The 19561-nt window shown below is 37.0% G+C and overlaps 1 protein-coding gene across 4 annotated transcripts in view; it reads left to right on the top strand.

The window, feature by feature from the left end:
• The first annotated feature begins 401 nt into the window (after positions 1-401).
• The window catches only part of uso1 (USO1 vesicle transport factor), a 36478-nt gene continuing 17318 nt past the window's right edge, over positions 402-19561 (top strand). Inside the window, exons 1-14 of one of the 4 annotated variants that reach the window (XM_004911078.4) lie at positions 402-718; positions 3926-4012; positions 4980-5044; positions 5731-5804; positions 7810-7821; positions 12180-12280; positions 12849-12951; positions 13232-13287; positions 15406-15526; positions 16559-16737; positions 17400-17540; positions 17788-17876; positions 18537-18691; positions 19227-19432. In XM_004911078.4, coding sequence (XP_004911135.2) covers positions 650-718; positions 3926-4012; positions 4980-5044; positions 5731-5804; positions 7810-7821; positions 12180-12280; positions 12849-12951; positions 13232-13287; positions 15406-15526; positions 16559-16737; positions 17400-17540; positions 17788-17876; positions 18537-18691; positions 19227-19432 — 1458 coding nt within the window. In that variant the 5' untranslated portion in view covers positions 402-649. The remainder of the gene's footprint in view (positions 719-3925; positions 4013-4979; positions 5045-5730; positions 5805-7809; positions 7822-12179; positions 12281-12848; positions 12952-13231; positions 13288-15405; positions 15527-16558; positions 16738-17399; positions 17541-17787; positions 17877-18536; positions 18692-19226; positions 19433-19561) is intronic. The other 3 variants (XM_004911079.4, XM_002938625.5, XM_004911080.4) reach the window with 3 other exon arrangements.

The raw sequence follows: 19561 nt of genomic DNA on the forward strand, positions 1-19561 counted from the left end.
ATCGTATGTACGTGCAAGCATCAAAACAAAAGAGGACTGATACAAAAATCTGGTGTATAAACTACATGTAATTTTTTTCATCTGATGCGATGCGACTGTCAGATGTTAATGGGCATGCTGCGTCCGCACACAATACAGTATTGTCGCATCCAGTCAGGACTTTATTTCACCTTGAAATACATTGTTATGTACAGATGGAGGAACAAAATACTCCATCAGACTTTACATTACAGCCTATGCAGATCAGATTTTGTAGGTGGTGGAGTTTAGCCCTAACGGAGCACAAATTGTGTATGGACAAATTTCATTTACCCGCCTCAAACAGAAAGGACTTTGAGACAATCAGCTGTTATCTAAAGGCACGCCTTGCTACGTTCCTCATTCCAACACGTCACCGCCACGTACTCCACGCATGCGCAGCGGGCCATTGCAGCTTCCGGGGTTGTGTTCTACACACTGAGCACACGTCATCGCACTTCTGCCCTGTGTGTACACACAGTCTAAGCTCTCTCTGCCCTCCCCCTTGCACCTTTCACCGCACAGGGCGAGTAGCCCATTGATCCCGGCCTGTGTGCTTTCACTGTCTGCTGGAGATTTTCTTTCGGGGTGTGCGTTTCGAGCCACTGCTGTAGGAGGCAAAGAATTCAACATGAATTTCCTCAGGGGAGTGATGGGAGGGCAGCAAACCTCTGGAGCTCAACAGTCCGGGACCCAGACCGTGAGTGACAGCAGATGTTATCTAATAATACAGCACAAATCTACCTGCTGTACAAATGGTTGCATGCACCCCTTACTGCTGTCAGGAATGCTGGGAGCTGTAGTGAAACTGCAGCAGCTTGAAGGCCTCGATGTTCCTGATATTTATCGAACTAATATTAGTGGATGTATAAAGATGTGTATTTATGGTGAAAGCAGTGATCCAGTTGTTTACATAATGTTTTTGGTCCATACGCTCGTTCTGAGGCTAATACTCCCCCCCCCCAGACCATAACAAGGTCATATATGTGTCAAGAATATCTAGCATATAAGCATGCACCCCCAATCTCATCAATGTCATGCTGATTCTGGCTGGACTGCTCATTTCTGTCCTTGGCAGCCCAGGCCCTGGGTACCACTAGTGGTTCAACTCCACAATTTGGGGACCATACATACTTTTTGTTACTGATATTTGTTATTTCCCTCTGGCATTTTTATATCTCTCCACTCTTGCATGTGAGCCACATGCTTGGTCCATCTGAATAAGGCACATTCATTTGGCAAAAATTGCAACTGCAGCACAATTGCAGTTGCTTCTCTAAATCATCTCTAGAAAAAATTGAAAAAAATGTTCCAGGCTTTGGCAATTATCCCAAATGTTCAATAGTTTTTAGTCTGGTAGATACATACACAGTAACAGCACAGCTGGATCATATCTAAAATGCAGTGGGTATGAGCCTTAATACTTATTGACAGTAATTAGAAATGTCTCCTTGAATATTTTTTCTCATACAGATTTATGTTTGTTATCCGTGCATGTGTAATGGCACAGTGGTAAAGTAAATAAACCATGGTTCTTTAAAGCATATATTTAATTGCCACAGGGATATCAACCTTGTTGCCTGGAAAAATCACATAATCTCTTATTGCCTCAGGACCATAAAACAGACACTGTGTAGGGCAGATTCTTGTGTCTGAAAGCAGGTACCTTAAATTTTGCATCCATTCTAGTGCTCTGCATTTTTGCTTATGTTTGTAAATGAGCCATTCCTTCCAGTGTCCCCTTCCTTACTTCCTTGCTGTGCCATGCTGCAGAGGCTTGTTGTCTTTAGTAGATTTAGAGGAGTGGAAGTGTCCAAAAGATTGGACAGAGATAGAATGTCTTGAATATAGATAGTACTGCTGTTCATGGGGAATATTAGAGTAGTCCAATCCAGTGGTACATGTATACAGGGGTTTTTTTTAAACCCTTTACTATTTAAGAGTAAGCATGAACTAGCTAATTTTTCCCTTTAGTTTCGGAAAAATCCTGGTTCCAAACATTTTGGATAAAAGATCCCATACCTGTATTTGCTTCCATAAAAACAGAATCCTTTCAGAGAGCAGATGCTAAGTCTTACAAATATTAAAGTGCTCAGGGCTGATCATCTGGAGACCTTTTGGTCAGATAAGATCCTTTATATAGCCTCCAATGTGCTCCATTAACTCTTTTGTATGACTTAATTTAATTATCATGTGGAATGTTGCATAATTGGCTTACACTTGGTAAAGGGCTAGAAAACACTGTGTCAATTTGTGTGTGCGATTTATAATAATCTGTGTTATTTTGAGTGTTGCTCAGATTGTACCTCTCTGCCTAAAGGTGGCCACACACGTGGCGATCTGACGATGGTCGCACGAAACATCGTCAGATCCGCCACACACCGTTCAGGGCTGAAACAGCAGATAAGGTGGTAGAAACAATAGGATTTCTACCTCCTTCTGCCAATTCAGCCCTGACAGCAGATTTTGGTCAGGCACCTTCTATGGCGCCCAATCAAAATTTTCTAACCTGGCCGATCGGCGAGCCAACCGATTTCAGCAGCTTCCTGCGATATCAGTCGACTCGCCGACATGCCATACACGCATAGAATATCGTACGAAACGAGGTTTCGTACGATATTATCGGTGCGTGTATGGCCAGCTTTAGGGTGAGGCAATCTGATTTCCTAGTTTCTTCTATTAGAAACTTGTATGCTGAACAGGTATAACTTTATTATCTTTGTTATGTAAAGAAAATTGTGTTAACTTTGTTCCATTTTCAATAAAAAATATAGGAAATTCTTCACTGTTAGTACTAAAAATGTCACAATCAAAGTCAGTGGGGCTGGCTGCTGCCATAGTGTCTGCCACTTTTCTTGTCACACTTTTGTAATGGCTTGTGTTAGACCCAAGTGGTGTGCGCCTAGCAGATCCGCTTTCCTCTATATCTATTAAAAATTGCCTGCCGAGGCAAGCTGTCAATCGTCTTAGTGTGCCCTTGCTGTTAGGGATAATTGGAAATTGCTAGTATGAGTATCATGACTTTCTTTCAGTCTGTGGAATCAGGTATGTTTGTGTAATTAAAAAAAAAATATTATATATGAAAGTTCAGATTAACATAGCGTAATGACTGGTACAAAAATAATCATTAAATAAACCCAGTAGAATTGTTTTGCCACTAGTATTGATTTATGCAGATTAATTACCATTAAGTGCAAGGTACTGTTTATTATTACAGAGAAAAAAGAAATCGTTACTAAAAATTAGATTATTTGCTGAAAATAGAATATATGGGAGATGGCCTTTCTATAATTTTGGCCCTTCTATATAACGGGTTTCTGGATGTGGAATCCCATACCTGTGCTAAAATGGTGTTATGTAGTAAAAGGTGCAAATTTTAAAACTGGTCAAATCACCTATGCCTACCAATCACCATGTAGCATTCACTGGACACCTGTTTAAAAGCATTGATCTTATTGGTTGCTATGGGTTACAATGCCTGGGCAATTTTTTGCGCTCTTAATTTCGTATTGAAGTATATATGTAAACTATAGTGAGTGACTCGCTGCAGGTAAGTTAGCTTGGAAAGTATTGTAAATGTCTGTATGGTAAGGTGTTGGATTTTAGGGTATTTGACTGTCAGTAATGTAGTAATGTGCTTAGTTTCCAACAAAATCTCTGACCAACTGTAGTCATTTTCATCTCTTTGAGGTAGCTATTTGCTTTGTTAATAAATCCCTGTTTAAATTTAGCCTTAATGAACATTTTAGTTCAATGCTTAGTTTAAGGCTTTTTGGATCAAAAACCAATTTAATTTTATATTTGTTAAATTAGGAAATATGGTTTATACTGCCAAATGTCTAAATGATTCATATTTTATACCTTTGGTTTTGTTAAAACTGATATATATCTAATCATCCTTTTCTAGATCCAGAAGCTGTGCGACAGGGTTGCCTCTGCCACTCTACTAGATGATCGAAGAGATGCAGTACGAGCCCTCAAATCTTTATCAAAGGTTTGTCTCATATTTTTTGTCCAGTGATGTGTTATTATGACCCTAAATTTGGATATATGTGAGCACTGTTTATGATTAATGCAGTCAGTTTACACACACATGTTTGCACTAAGGTCCTCAAGATCCAAGACTTAATTCCTGAAGGTTTTAGTTCACTCTGCACATAAAATTGTAAGATTTATGTTTCTTTATTTCTCCATGGCAACTGTTAAAGGGGTGGTTCACTTTTTCTGCTTCTTCCTCTTCTGCCTTTCTAGCTCTCAAATGAGGGTCACTGACCCCATCAGCCAAAAACTATTTCTCTGCTATTTTAAAGGTGAACTACCTCTTTAAATGTTAAGTTGCTATTTGCTAGTCTCCTATAAATTTCTTTTGCTTGGTTCCATATTTCAGACTCAAACTTAAGATCATGTATGAGACACAAAAAGGCTTGCCCCTGTCTATGTCCTTGTATGCATGCTACTGGATTAATTAGCCAAGAGGATTTTCATATCTATATGTTATCAGATCTTACATTTCAAAAATTAAACGTTGACTATATGAGACACATATGCAATACTGGCTTAAAACAGTCTCAAACCTAATAACATAGGTAATTATTTGTAGCAGTTTATATAGTGCTTTGCAAATTTTTTGTCCTATTTCCACCATAACATCATTCAGGTCTTCTATATAGATGTTGTGATGGGTTTTTATATTATTGTCTGAGAACTCCCTCAGCTGGAGTTCTTCAGGAGACAGCTGGGTTGATAGGTGAGAAGAGTCATTGTAGATAAAGTTTAGAGCATTTATCTGTAGTAATTGGCTTGACAGACATTAGTTACTGTTATTCTGTTGGCTATTTTGCAGTCCCTCTTCCCTCAGAACTTAATCATTGCTGTATCTGTTTATGTCTGTTGCAGATCTAACACATCTGCATTAGATATTATATATATATATATGTTATTGTTTATTTCTCCTCAACCAGAAATACCGCTTCGATGTGGCCACTCAAGCTATGGATCATCTTATTAATGTTCTACAGACAGACCGGTAAGCTATCAGTCATCTCAGAATAAAGGAAATATGGCTAAACAAGGTGTTTTAATATATTAACCTAGTCCCCAGTTTTTGGACAGTGTATATCAGTCTATTGTTGCAGGTCTGTCCAGACTGAAAAGTGTCTTTTGCCTATGTGTGTTTTTGGCATTGGTGAGAGTTAATTGCTTGAAGTGCCCGGGTCTGCAAATTAGTGTCATGCCATGCCAAGTGACCAGATCACATGCCAAACTCTAGCTTGGCAAAATGTGGCTTGGTTCATTAACCAATTTAACCATAGCAACGGACTTTTGCTATCATCTTATTTACTGGCCAAAACTTTTATTCATGAATAGAGCACTTGCATACAATCTTCAAAACAAACTAATAGGTGCTATGCAATTGGCACTTCCAGGAGCTGCTTTGGATACAAGGACCTCAGCACTATTTTTGGCTGCAGCTGTACATGTAGGTTGTAATGACCCACTTATATGTTAAAAACAAGCCCTTTGGGAATGTAGAGATATTTTTCTATAGGTTTTTAATACATTGTTATATTAGTGTAGCTAGAATCAAGGAAAGGATGTACTTGTACAAGAACATTTTTTGGGGGGAAATTATTCTATTTGTGTTTAGTAAGAAGGAAATTAGCAAAAACTCTTTCTGGTTAGACTTATCTGACCTTAATGTTTTACTTTCAGTTCCGACTCGGAAATAATTGGTTATGCTTTGGACACTTTATACAATATAATGTCAAATGACGCAGATGAAACAGGTAAGAACTTTATTCTTTTTAGTATAGTCCTCATGTGGTGTTTCTATATCTTACATATGTTGCACCTTTTTTGTTTAGCTATTCTTATTTCACATTGATTTGTCTTTATCCAAAGCACTTGAATAATACTGGGCAGTTAACAGAAAGCGCCTGTCTGTTATGTAACCAGATATGCATTGTATTATCTATCCTCGCTTTAGGAATTTTGGTTAGGAAAATATTGGCACAAAATAGAATGTCAAATGCTCTACACTATTATAGGACAAGTGTGTCTGCCAGAAGCAGGAATTTTCCCTAGGAAGTTCCCAGTTACAAAATGCATCACTATTCCTCCTGTTATAATAAAAGGCAGATTATTATTTTTTCCCAAGTATTTAATATGTATATTTATTAGAAGGATACCGTACATTCTTTAAAAAGTTGACACAAGGGTATTTCTTGCATTGTGGTGATAGCAGATCATGCTTAATTTGGTGTACATACCACACTAACCATGAGCTTCTATCCAGTCTAGTCACCTATGTCTAGATCACCTTAAAATCTAGTTTATTTTCTGCACAATTTCTCATGGGTTATTGAGTTTATCTTTATTCTGCTTTATTATAGCCATCCTTTAAAATAGGACTTCCTAAACTAAGGGTTGGGAACTAAAACGTGTTCCTCATGCTTTATAGAGTGAATTGTCATTCTCAAAATAGAATCATTTTAAGCCAAAAGTGCTTAGGCTTCCCTTTGTGGTAAAAAATGTCGGGCCCCCTTAGCTCATAACAGGGTGATAGATATAGAAAACAACTCTATCCTGTAGGTCCAGGGATATCTAAGATATCAAAGTCAATTAATATTATCATTAACTTACATATAAACATATTCTACAGCATTTTACAGAGAATATTATTCACTTCAATTCCCCTCCCAGGGCCATGTTTACTAACATTGACGACAAATATCGTTGGTGATATACTTTTGTTTTCTAACATATAGGTGACTGTTTAAATCTAATTGTTGATTGATTGCTATGGGAAACATCAATTGTATTAATTGCCAATTTTAGTAAACACTCTATTAAGTCCCTCTTACATTTATACAAACTATGGTCGATTTGTTTTCAGTTTTACCTGTTTTATACAGACCCCAGTGCAAAATGGAATCAGTCCTGTAGCCCCAGTGCAGTAAGACAGCAGTGCTAACAACTGCACCACTGGAAATAAGCATTCACACTCAAACTGGCCTTCACTTATTTGCCCCCCACTAGGGGACCCACCACACATTTAGGTCCATTCTTTAAATCAATTTTCAGGTCACATAGCTAATTCCTCAGTTAAATTTGTTTCCTCTAAGAAAAAAAGTTAAGAAGCCTTGTAAGAACAGTGATGCAGTAAAATATATGTCTCCGCAACACCTCTAGTTTACACTACTTCCATACTACTTAATACCCTGACTTTTTAAGACTTTAGATTTAATTCTTACCTGCCTTTCATGTCGTAAATCCATTCCCTGATACAATGTCTGCTTCCTTATTTCCTCCCTTACTGGCCGATCCAACCTCATACATGCAGTTGGTCGATTTCCTTCATGGAGCCTTCTACCAAGGGAGAAAGGTGATCAGTATTGTTTCTGGCAAGCAGACAGGCTGCTTCTGTTGGCCCATAGCATAACTTGCATGGACAATTCCCTGGAAATACATTTGTTTGGTTGCACCTTCTTTGCTTTGCAGTTAGAATTATTAAAATATATAACTTTGAAAGAAAACAATGTTTTGCTTTGCAGGCTTTGAAAAGAAATTTATATAATTGGTCAGGTGAATCTTCATAAATAACATTTTTATTTAACTTACTTTTTTAACCAGCCAGGATTTTTCACTGTTTCAGTCTTGCTATAATCATGGAATGTTGCATGAATGTCGCCAGTTTTGGAAACACAAATGTCTCCTTGAATTTACAATCCCTGTGACTATCTTGTGTTTTGAACTTACCATCTTTTCTTTCTTTTATGTCAACCTTTGCAGCTGAATCAGAAGGTAAAAAAGTGATCTTGATGCATGTGTGATACATCACTTCTTGCTAGTAACATTGTTATCAACTCACCTGCTTGCTTTATCACACCTTGTTTGCAGTTCCACAAACGTTTCCAAAAAAGCCAAAACAGCCTGTCTAAAATTGACTAAAATATGCTATTGACTATTTTCTTTAAGGGCAGTGTCACATGGGGCAGTTTATGTGCTTTTGAGCAATAATTGTCTGCAGAAAACACTGGCTGTTTTTAGGTGACTTAAACTTGGATTAAATATTGTGCTGATTTTAGAGTGCTTTTTGCACACAAAGCTACAAAATATTTCAATTTGTCCTGTGTTCAGTTGCTGTTAGAAGAAGATTTACAGTCTTTTGTCTTCCCATCAGTCTTTGGGTAGGGGTACATGGGGAGGTTAGTCGCCCAGCGACACATCTTTGTTGTTGCAGGCGACTAATCTCCCCAAAATGCCATCCCACCAGCTAGAATGTGAATTGAGAGAGGCAACTTCGGGCGACTGCGGGACATTGCAGCGACGCTTATGCCATCCAACCGGTGATTTACATTCTCGGTGGTGGGATGGCATTGCGGGGAGATTAGTCACCCGCGACAGCGAAGATTTGTCGCTGGGTGACTAATCTCCCCGTATACCCCTGCTCTTAGGCTCTAAAGAAGGGGGGGGGGACCGATGGAGCTATGGAGGTGCATGGCTACAAAAAGTTTAATGTAGTGTGCATTAAAATTAATGACTAAACTAAAGTTTGAGATAACAACTCAAGACTTTCACATGACTTTCTTGCGATTAATACAGCTTGGTAAGGTTGCATGACTGTGTCTCACATTTTATCATAGAAATATGCATACATACACACTTTCCATCTCCTTTCGGTCCACGTGTTTCTTCGTTTTCCAAGTGATAATTCCCAGTGCTGTATTTTTTTTTTTTACAGTCCCTTGAACCAGTCTGAGACCAGTATATGAACAGTACTGTAAAATTTCTGGCTTTACTATACTGAACATTTGCTGGCACAAGGGGGATCCTTTGTAAAATGAAGAAACATGATAGACGACAGAATTTAAGTTTCCTTGTCTTTTAAAATAACTTTTTTTTTTGTAGTTGTAGAAACTAATTAAGCATATGAGGCAAACTTCTATAGGAAAATGATGACTGAATCTATTAAACATTATTTATTTGCTTTATTTTGTTTGTGTAACTGCAAAAAATGCAAAGATTTCTGATATCTTATGCTGCATGAAAATTGTTTCTTAAACAGTCCTTGCTTTGGTAATAATTTCTGCATTCATGTTTCCCTCACGTCCCTTCAGGCAATAATATAAAGAGAGATGCTCCATTCTATATGTAAGAAAAAAAAGAAAACACTGCCCTTGAAAAAAAAAAAATCCACGCTCTATAGAACCCCTCTGTTCCGATACTCCTTCAGTGTTTTTCACCCCCCCCCAAGAGGTTAGGACACGTTGTAGGATTGGTTGTGAGATAGAAAGGCGTTGACAACTGAATTTTATACTCCGTGTGCCATGTTTTATGTGCCAGCACAGTGGGAGCTTCAGGCATCACCACTACTTACTCTCCCCAAAAGTGTGGGTCATGGGCAGGGGGAATACTCTGGTGCAGGGTTGGCATTTTGCATGAGCAGCGAAGGAGCAACAAGGAGTTCAGACTTAATCAAAGAACAAAATCATGAAGTGGCCAGAGCAAGTCCCTTACAGCAAGACATGTAAATGGATCATCAGAGTTCCTAAGCACATAGACACTACTAGGGATCTAAATCTGGAGACCTTTTTTCAAATATGCCAGCAATGGGGCTATCCAGAACTAGACTATGGACTAGACAATCCTCTAGTAAAGAGGTTTAAAAAGGTGTTAAGGAATAAATTCTATGTAGGCAGAAGTTCTATGCCCCCCCCTTCAGTGGTCCATGAAGGATGTTGTGATGTTGTGAAGCAATTTATGTTACCCTTCATTCCAGTACCAATGGAGTTAAAGCTTTAAAGCAGTTCTTGTGCTGTGTTATTGTTAAGAGCCCAGCTGCAGGCACTGCCCCCCTGGCTTGGATTAATGCTGTTCTTCTGTGCCACCTGTTATGGTATAAGAACAATTTCTTTGTTCAAATTGGTAACACTCATGCTCATATGTAATTATGTTGTATGCTACCAAGTCTATAAAAATCCTGTGCTGTCTTTGTTCTGTTGTTCTGACTATCTTTTGCTCAGGACCCATGTATGTGTCTAATAAACCCTACCTTTTTACCTTAAATGAACTTTGGTATCAGACTTTTCCATAACAAAGGTCATCATGAGCCTGAGACCAAGACCTAAGCTTGTAGCTCCTGTATGGCATCTTGTCTTAGTTCTAAAATATTTATAAAGATCTTTATTTGAACCTTTGGAAGAAGCATCAGTGTTGCACCTTTCAGTCAAATCATTCTTTAATGTTGCTATTTGTTCAGCAAGACGAAGAATTACAGGATTTATCATGTAAGAATGCTTATTTACAAGTGTTGCCAAATGGCCTTATCCTAAAGGACCATTCCCAAGTCTAAAGTATCTTCAATTTTTTACAGCAACTTTGAACTTTTGTTTTAACTTTTTTTGCTAATGAATAAGAAGTGAAAAGTAAGGTTTCTTCTTATACTAGACGTAAACAGGTATCTGTTGCACCTTTGGGGTGCTAACTAAAGGGACATGAAGTAAATAATGATTTTATACTTGCCAAAAGTTCCTTTTCCCTCAGTCCCAAAGGCAGCACAAAACTCCTTCTTTAATATTATTTCCTTGTTGGCCTTGTGTCAGTGTGGTTATTGCTATAAAGTTACTGAAGGAGTATGGGAACATGGGCTCATTAAATAGTGTGTAATTTTATTTATAGAGGGCGGTGTTTTTTTTTTCTACCTTACTACCTATAGGGTTGAGCATTAATCTCTTTGTAAGCGCTGTTTTTGGGACTGAGGGGGAAAAAAAGACGTTTTTGGAAGGTATAATTTCATTATTACTTTTCTTGTTATTCAGAGGTCTTTAGTGTAGCATATGTGCATGTTTCATCTGAAAGTTTTTCCCCTCTATCTTCTATTCTCTCCACTTCACATTTTCTTGGTGGGCCACAGGTTTATTGCAGTGAAATAAATTTTTTTCACACAACTAACTTTATTTTCTGCTTAACATCACTTATACGTTGTTGCTGAACTGGTTAGCAAAAGGTCTTTACTGTTCTGCAAAGAATAGCTTCTGCTGTCAGTGTATTTATTTTTATCACTAAAATATTTTGAAAGAAAAGGGGTACAAACAGGCACAAACAAAGAAATAACAAATCAGAATGAAAGTATTTTTATAAACTTACACTTGGCTAGCTGCTGGGCATGAAATACAGACTGTGGACTTTTTGTTACTTTAGTGGAAATGTTTGAGCCTGCAGCTATTCACAGTCATAGAATAACCTATTATTATTTTTATCAGTCTTCCAGGTATAGGATCAGTTATCCAGAATTCTTGGGCACTGCGTTATTTTGATCCCCATACCTCAAAGGGAATGTTCATCTTTACAGACATTGTATTCAACAGAAAAAATGTGCCATTTTAAAAATTTGCCTAATGTATATCCATTAGAAAATGCAAGAAAAATGTTAAATATCAACCTCCATTGCTATTTTTCTACATTTATGCACAAGTGTGAACATCCCCTTTAAGCCTGCTAAAAATAATTTAGTGTTTGTCCACTAAAATTCATGTAGCTTAGTTAGGATCAGGTACAAGGCACATCTTTATTATTACAGAGAAATAGAAGGTGGCCATCCCTTAATTTGGAGTTTTCTGGGTTTCCAGATAAGGCATCCAATACCTGTTCTTTGTTTAAACTTACTTCATGCAGCCAAAGAATCCAGTGTGAGCCAAACCTCTGGAAAAGTGTTTTATAGCATCTTGTGCCTGAATTAGCATATATAATCTATACTGTGTCAATACAAGGTATAGGATCCCTTATCCAGAAACCCGTTATCCAGAAAGTTCCAAATTACGGAAAGGCCATCTCCCATAGACTCCATTATAAGCAAATAATTCTAATTTTTAAAAATGATTTCCTTTTTTCTCTGTAATAATAAAACAGTACCTTGTACTTGATCCCAACTAAGAAACAATTAATCCTTACTGGAGGCAAAACAAGCCTATTGGGTTTCTTCAATAATTAAATTATTTTTAGTAGACTTAAGTTATGGAGATCCAAATTACAGAAATATCCCTTATCTGGAAAACCCCAGGTCCTGAGTATTCTGGATAACAGGTCCCATACCTGTACCAGTAAATACAGGCACTAATGAAAATGCTAACTTATGTGAACTTTTTTTTATATTATTATAGATGAGAACCAGCAGATTGCCCCAGATGATTTAGGAGTCCAGTTTTCTGAAACCTTCATTAATCAGCAAGAAAATATCACCCTCCTGTTGTCACTTTTGGAGGTAAGTAGGGACTATGGACAACATAATAGCATGCAAAACTCTGGACATTAATGTTTTCCTGTTTGAAATATGTGTCTTTGGTGATGTAACAGTTAAGAAGACAAACTGGCATTGTTAGTGTTGTAATTTTGCAGGCTGGTGGACTGACCCTACACCAGCACTCTAGCTTAGTAGTTCAACTCCTTTCATAAACACTCGAACAGTTGTACACAGTGTTGGTTATATTCAACTTTTTAAGTCAGTTGTTCGTACAGATAATACCTGTTTTTTTTATCCTTGTAAAAAAAAAAAAATCTTGTGTTAAAGTTATTTTCTTATGCTACCAAAGCACTAAATTGTATAACTGAAAGTCTGAATCAAAATGATTGTCTTACACTGTCATAAAACTGATAACTTTATTTCTTAATTTTTACATCTAACTGCAGCATCCTACGCTTCCTTTAGTTATATTGAGCAGGGCCCTTTTTACCTCTTCTATTGTATATGTTTAATGTATTTATTCCTTATATTGTATAGTGCTGCAAAATATTACTTTGCTTTATCAGAGTGTGATATATTTTTGTTGCAGGAGTTCGATTTTCATGTTCGATGGCCTGGGGTAAAACTACTGACAACACTATTAAAACATCAAGGCCCACAAGTACAGCAAACTGTCTTAGTAAGCCCAATGGGTATGTGTGCATTGCAGATATTTTTTATTACATGTTGTTTAGCCCTTATAGTGTGCAGCACTCCAGTTATTAAAGGTTAATGGAGCTTGTGTGACAGCAGGAGAGCTTTGTACCACTGTACTTTGCTTAGCTACTTAAGCCCTTCCAGGGGTAAAAACTGTTTTACTCTATTTCTGCATGCAGCAAATTATCTTTAACAATGTAACCCAGTGTTATTTTCAAGTAAAACATAAAATGCTCCATAAAATAGGTCTAACACTACATTTCTACTGTGTTTTAGGTGTTTCAAGACTTATGGATTTATTAGATGATTCCAGAGAGGTGATACGAAATGATGTAAGTGAACGTTTTGGGGACTGGAAATTATTAGATATTCTTTAGGGACATCTTGTACCTACACTATATTTTGTCTGTATATTAGTGAAAGGTAATTGCAGCTAATGGGATTGAATATACCCTATTTTTTTTAACCTCAATAAACCGCACCATCAGTTTAGGTAACATAAGCATTTTCTAGAAGATCTGTTGGGGCAGAACTAAGGGGTTAGCAATTCTTAGAGGAGCATGAGTACTAAACTAGACATATTTATGGATGTTTGTGAAGTTTTAACGTGAATTTGAGCCTATATTCTGCAACTTAAATCCAGGAGTATGCATGAAAAGTAGGCAAAACTCACTTGTGGTGCATGGAGTAAAGGCACATTTTGCACAATCTCCATTGTTATATAATGCTTTGTGGGAGCCACTCGGTTTTTTATCTTTTGGATTCTTCATGTTATAGTATTTTGAATGTAAATACAGAAAATCTAAAGATTTTCTGATGTAGAGGATATTTGGTCTTGTCATTAGTCTATTAGGATTGTTGTACATTAGTAAAGATATATATTTATATATATATATATATATATATATATATATATATATATATATATATATATATATATATATATATATATATATATATATATAAATTTGCTATATAAACCCATTGAAAATTCTCTACTGTTTTTTAAGCCTTTTTGCATCTTATGCTATTCCTCTGAATGAGCTCTGATCACAGCTCCTGAAAACCTACACAACCAGTGGCCGTCCTGATGTGAAAAAAGCAGGGGACTGCTCTGTACCAGACTTGAAAAAAAAAGCACAGGAATTTCTTTACTGGATTGTCATTGGTCAGTTGCTGATAAGAGCAACTCAGGCACAGATAAGGAAATGAAACAAGAGCAGAGAGTGAAACATGTTCACTCCTCATTTTCCTGCAGACACTGACTGGGGAATACAGAGCTTCAGCTTGATGTGTTTTAACCCTGTTTTAACTGCTTTTACATTTGATTTTTTAAAACAAACATCTCTTATGGTGTACTTTTTATTTCTAAATTACGCTGCAAATAATTCACTCTACCATTTAAAAGTTTATTCTTGAACCAACATATATATTTTTTAATTGTAATATTGGTGTGTAGGCAGCCATGTCAGTGCATTGTGCCTGATTCTGAGCTTTCAGAAGGAGCCAGCGCTACACATTAGAACTGCTTTCAGATAACCTATTGTTTCTGCTACTCCCATGTAACTGGAGGAGTTGCAAGCCGGACTTGAATTTCTTTCTATTGAGTGCTATTCTGATATTTACTGGGAGCTGCTATCTTCCCATTGTTTTGCTGATTGTCTGCTGGGAGGAGGTGATATCACTCTAACTTGCAACGCAGCAGTAAAGAGTAACTGAAGTTTATCAGAGCACAAGTCACATGGTGGTGGCACCCTGGGAAATTAAGAATATGGCTAGCCCCATGTGAAATTTGAAAGTTAAATATAGAAAAAAATCTGTTTGCACTTTTAAAAAACATTTCATGCAGGATTGTGCTGGAGAAGCTCTATTAACTGATGTGTTTTGAAAAAAACATTCTTTTCCATGACAGTATATCTTAAAGAATTCTACTGCTTCATTATACATTTTACACAGAGACTGATTTTTACCTACAGTTTGCTTGCTTTTAAGGTTAAATCCCTAAATGGTTGCCCTCTTGCAGTGGCCAGCTCCATGTTGTAGCTCCCACCCTTCTCAGCTACAGTCTGAGCCCAGTGGTGTCCAATTAAAAAGGGCAACCATTTGGAAGTTTTAACCTTGAAAGCAAGTAAGTAAAACTCATATATACCTCTAGTTATAAAGACTGAATGACAGCTTTTATTTTGACGAGGAAGATTGTCCAAGTCATAACACTACCATCAAATACAATCTTCTATGCAAATGACGAAAGTAACTTTTTTTTTTAAATGCAGTTGAATAAACGTCTTCCATCTCGTCTGTTTTAATGAACATTGCATCTTATTCTTAAATGAAAAATGTTTTATTTGGATGAGCATATGCTTTAAAGTTAAGAAATTAACTGCAAGCACCTCTTTACTATCAACTTGATCTCTCTATGTGCTAAAACTTTTTCATTATCTGCTCAACAGGGCCTTTTGTTGCTCCAGCAACTGACTAAAAGTAATGCTGCCATTCAGAAAATTGTTGCTTTTGAAAATGCATATGAAAGACTTCTTGACATAATTACAGAAGAAGGAAGTAGTGATGGAGGTAAAGTTTTTCATATAACATTAGCTCTTACTTTAAAACAAAGTAAATATTATGATAGAAACGTGTTTTGTTTCCTGAGTAATTAACTTGTGCATTATTCATGTTAGTACAGTATGCTCCAGGGAAGGGAACATTGCTATTTTTTTTTAATCTGTATTTAAACAGTTGTAGTATTTGGAAGTATGCAGCCATTTTCCCTACCAGTCTGTATTACACTAGTTTAGAGCTGAGGTCTGCTCCACCATAGATCATGTGTCCTGTTGTGCACTAGAATGTTAACTGTGCCTCAAGAGTGTTGCCTGAAACCATTATTCATGCCCGGAGATGGGTGTAACCTAATGTTACTACCATCCAAGAAAATTTGGAAGCAAAGATAAACTCCATCTAGGATAGGGCTTAAAACAGGTCTTGTATGTTTCTGTTGTAATGGTTAACAATCTGTACAAACTTTTGTAGCTCTGTTTTTGTTGGCTGCTTTACATATTCTCTTCCAACTACTTTCAAATGTTTCTGATATCTTGTTAGTGGTTATGGAAGTTAAGAACTGTACACTAAGTGGCAGGGCTCTCCCTCCAAGGGCATGGGCAGACCCAGGGCTTAAGCTGGCCATACACATACCAATAAAATAGGTTTTGTGTGATTTTCATGTGAACTCATTAGGTTCAAGTCAGTTCTGTGTGTAGGTAAAGAAATGAATGGCACCCTTGAATAACATCTCTGCAAGGCAGATGTTACTTACATGCTTTCCTAGAGTATGTGACCCCTGTATTTTATTCAGAATAGTTGAAGTGACCAGCATTTTTGTGTGTGTAAAATTATCTTTATGCATAGCATTAAAAGTGCTTAAATTTGCATTTATTTTTGCATTTTGCTATTTTTTTTAAAGTTAGGTTATTTATCTTTAAGAAATATACTGACTTGTAGATGTAGATGCAAGAAACTATGTAACTTGTTGCCCAGCTTCAGTTCTTTAGCAATGAATAGCTAATTGTAAATGTGCATATATTTGATGAATAACTCATTCCATTACAGGCATCGTGGTCGAGGACTGTCTGTTGTTGCTACAGAACCTTTTGAAGTATAACAACTCAAATCAAAACTTCTTCAAAGAAGGCTCATATATCCAACGCATGAAACCTTGGTTTGAAGTGGGGGATGACAATTCTGGATGGTCTGCACAGAAAGTCACAAATCTTCATTTAATGCTCCAGGTATTTATTGTTGCATTGCTTGTTTGCAGTGCTTTTGTGCGCAGTCAGCCCTTCAGTTGGGGGCAACTAATGTGAGTACAGGTATGGCACCTGTTATCCAGAATGCTTGGGACCCGGGGTTTTCTGGATAACGGATCTTTCTGTAATTTGGATCTCCATAACTTAAGTCTGCTAAAAATCATTTAAATATTGAATAACCCCAATAGGCTTGTTTTGCCTCCAAAAGGGATTAATTATAACTTAGTTGGGATCAAGTACAAGGTACTGTTTTATTATTACAGAGAAAAAGGAAATCATTTTTAAAAATTTGAATTATTTGCTTATAATGGAGTCTATGGGATATGGCCTTTCCATAATTTTGGATCTGGATAATGGGTTTCCAGATAAGGGATCCAATACCTGTACTTAATCTTATAGTTCTCAGTTAAAACTATAAGCTATATGTTTATTTACCCCAACTCACAAATAGTTATCAGGGTCAGCTAGGGTATAATCAAACCAATATTTTTAAAGGATTGTTTTATCCTTTTTAACTTATATTTTGCTAGCGCAGTGCTGTATATGTGTGCACCCTGCAGTTTAAAAGAGCTTGAATTTCAGAATGATGAGACATGTGCAACATTTGCTTTTATATATGGGCTTTGTATATCTTTTGTTTGCAGCTTGTCCGTGTCCTGGTGTCTCCAGTAAATCCTCCTGGTGCAACCAACAGTTGCCAGAAGTCCATGTTCCAGTGTGGCCTGCTTCAGCAACTCTGCATTATCTTAATGGCTACTGGGGTACCTGCTGATATCCTGACTGAGGTAAATGGGAAAGTGATTTTTTTTTTTTTTCAATTCTTTGCGTTTAAATGAAAATAATAGTTCTGAGGAAAGAATTAAACCATTCTTTGGAGCTTTATATACATGTGCAATGATAATACACACTGACTGACCATCGGTTTTGGTCATACTTTTTAATTATCAAAAGGACTACTTCCTTTTGGGACATATTTAAGGCGTGTAAAATATTTTACATCTAAATCAGCTTTGTATTTTTATTTTTTTACAGACAATCAACACTGTGTCTGAAGTGATCAGAGGAAGTCAGGTGAACCAGGACTACTTTGCATCAGTAAATGCTCCATCAAACCCACCAAGGTAGGAATGCACTTATTTGACAACATAGCTACATTGTCACAATATGTACTAATGTGTTTCCAGTAAATTTATTGAAAACTGAAATCTGTAAAACTGTAATCTGTTCCATCAGCCACAACACAAATGACCTTATATACTAACATGGTGCAAATGGGTTAGTTATTTATAGCAATCAAATACCCATTGGATTTCATTATTTGCACCAGGTGAAAGGGATGTCTAAGTGGAGCCTGAGTTGGCACATCCGTACATAACATCCAGCTGTGATTTCCCTGCACACTGCTAGTTTTCATTCACTGACCCCAATATCCGCTTGTAGCTGGTAATATACTGTATATAAATGGTAATCATGGAAAAATCACAGTCTCCCCTTTAATATGTGTTTTGGACATGATAATAACTTAAAGGAGACAGGAAGATTCAGAAAGGAGAAGATAATGGTGACACGGCCCTTCTACAGTAGTACAGTGGGCCAATGCAGTTTTCAGGGAAAAGGAACATTGGCCCTGGGTCTCGGGCACCCTCAGTGATTATAATTGCTTACCTAACATTTGGCACCCCCTTTCCCCATGATTTCCTGTTACAAGATCACATTTTAAGGCAGCGTTCAGTCTGTGCACCCACCCTTTTAATTATGCTTGTTTTCACACTTCCTTAAAGGCCTGCTATAGTGGTTCTGCTGATGTCAATGGTAAATGAAAGACAGCCGTTTGTTTTGCGATGTGCAGTGTTATACTGCTTTCAGTGCTTCTTATACAAGAACGAAAAAGGTCAAGGAGAAATTGTGGCTACACTACTTCCTTCCACTATTGACGGTAACAGTTTTTCTGTTCATTGTTTGTAATAATTTCTGTTTTTATTCTCCAAAAATATCTTAACCAATAAGGTCCTAAAACCCATAGGGAAAAATTCAACTTAAAGGATCCTTCTAACTAATACAAACTTCCTTATTGAAGTTAAGTGTAATTTTTGTATTTAAGTGCTGTGATTACAGAAGTTTTAGTACACAGTGGAAAAGCATCCCTCCCACTGTATTTACCTTTTACTCCTTTGCTATCTGTAGGCTGGTGGGAGAAGGTCAGTGTAAAGAGTTTAAAACCAACCTTTGCTGTGATTGGCGAGCAATCTAGACATTGCAGCATATAATTTACTGTCTCAAAGTACTTGCTATTTTAAACCTATACAGTACTTAATGCATTTAAATGTGCCCTCTTTAAACGAAATGGCTAAAAAAAAAAATAGGCCAAAAAAACTAATATAAGTGCTAAAAGAATATTCTTGGCAATTGGTTTGGATCAGATGACACCTAACTGACATAAAGTTATTTAGCAGTGTCCCTTTTCTCTACAGCTAATGCACTCTCAGCAGGGCAGCTGCTGTGTGGAGGCCTCTTTTCTACAGACTCGCTCTCAAATTGGTGTGCAGCAGTTGCACTGGCTCATGCCCTGTTAGACAACGCTACCCAGAAAGAGCAACTACTCAGAGTTCAACTTGCTACAAGTATTGGTAACCCACCAGTATCACTGCTTCAACAGTGCACAAACATTCTCTCACAGGTACTTTTATCACTTAACCAACAGATATAGCATTAGATCCAGTGAAATTAGCCTGAGAATATGTCTGCACCTTTTGAGGTTTTGCAAATATGGTTATTAAATCATGTTATCAATTTACTACATGTTTGT

The sequence above is a fragment of the Xenopus tropicalis genome, chromosome 1 (assembly GCF_000004195.4).
Source record: "Xenopus tropicalis strain Nigerian chromosome 1, UCB_Xtro_10.0, whole genome shotgun sequence".
Lineage (NCBI taxonomy): Eukaryota > Metazoa > Chordata > Amphibia > Anura > Pipidae > Xenopus > Xenopus tropicalis.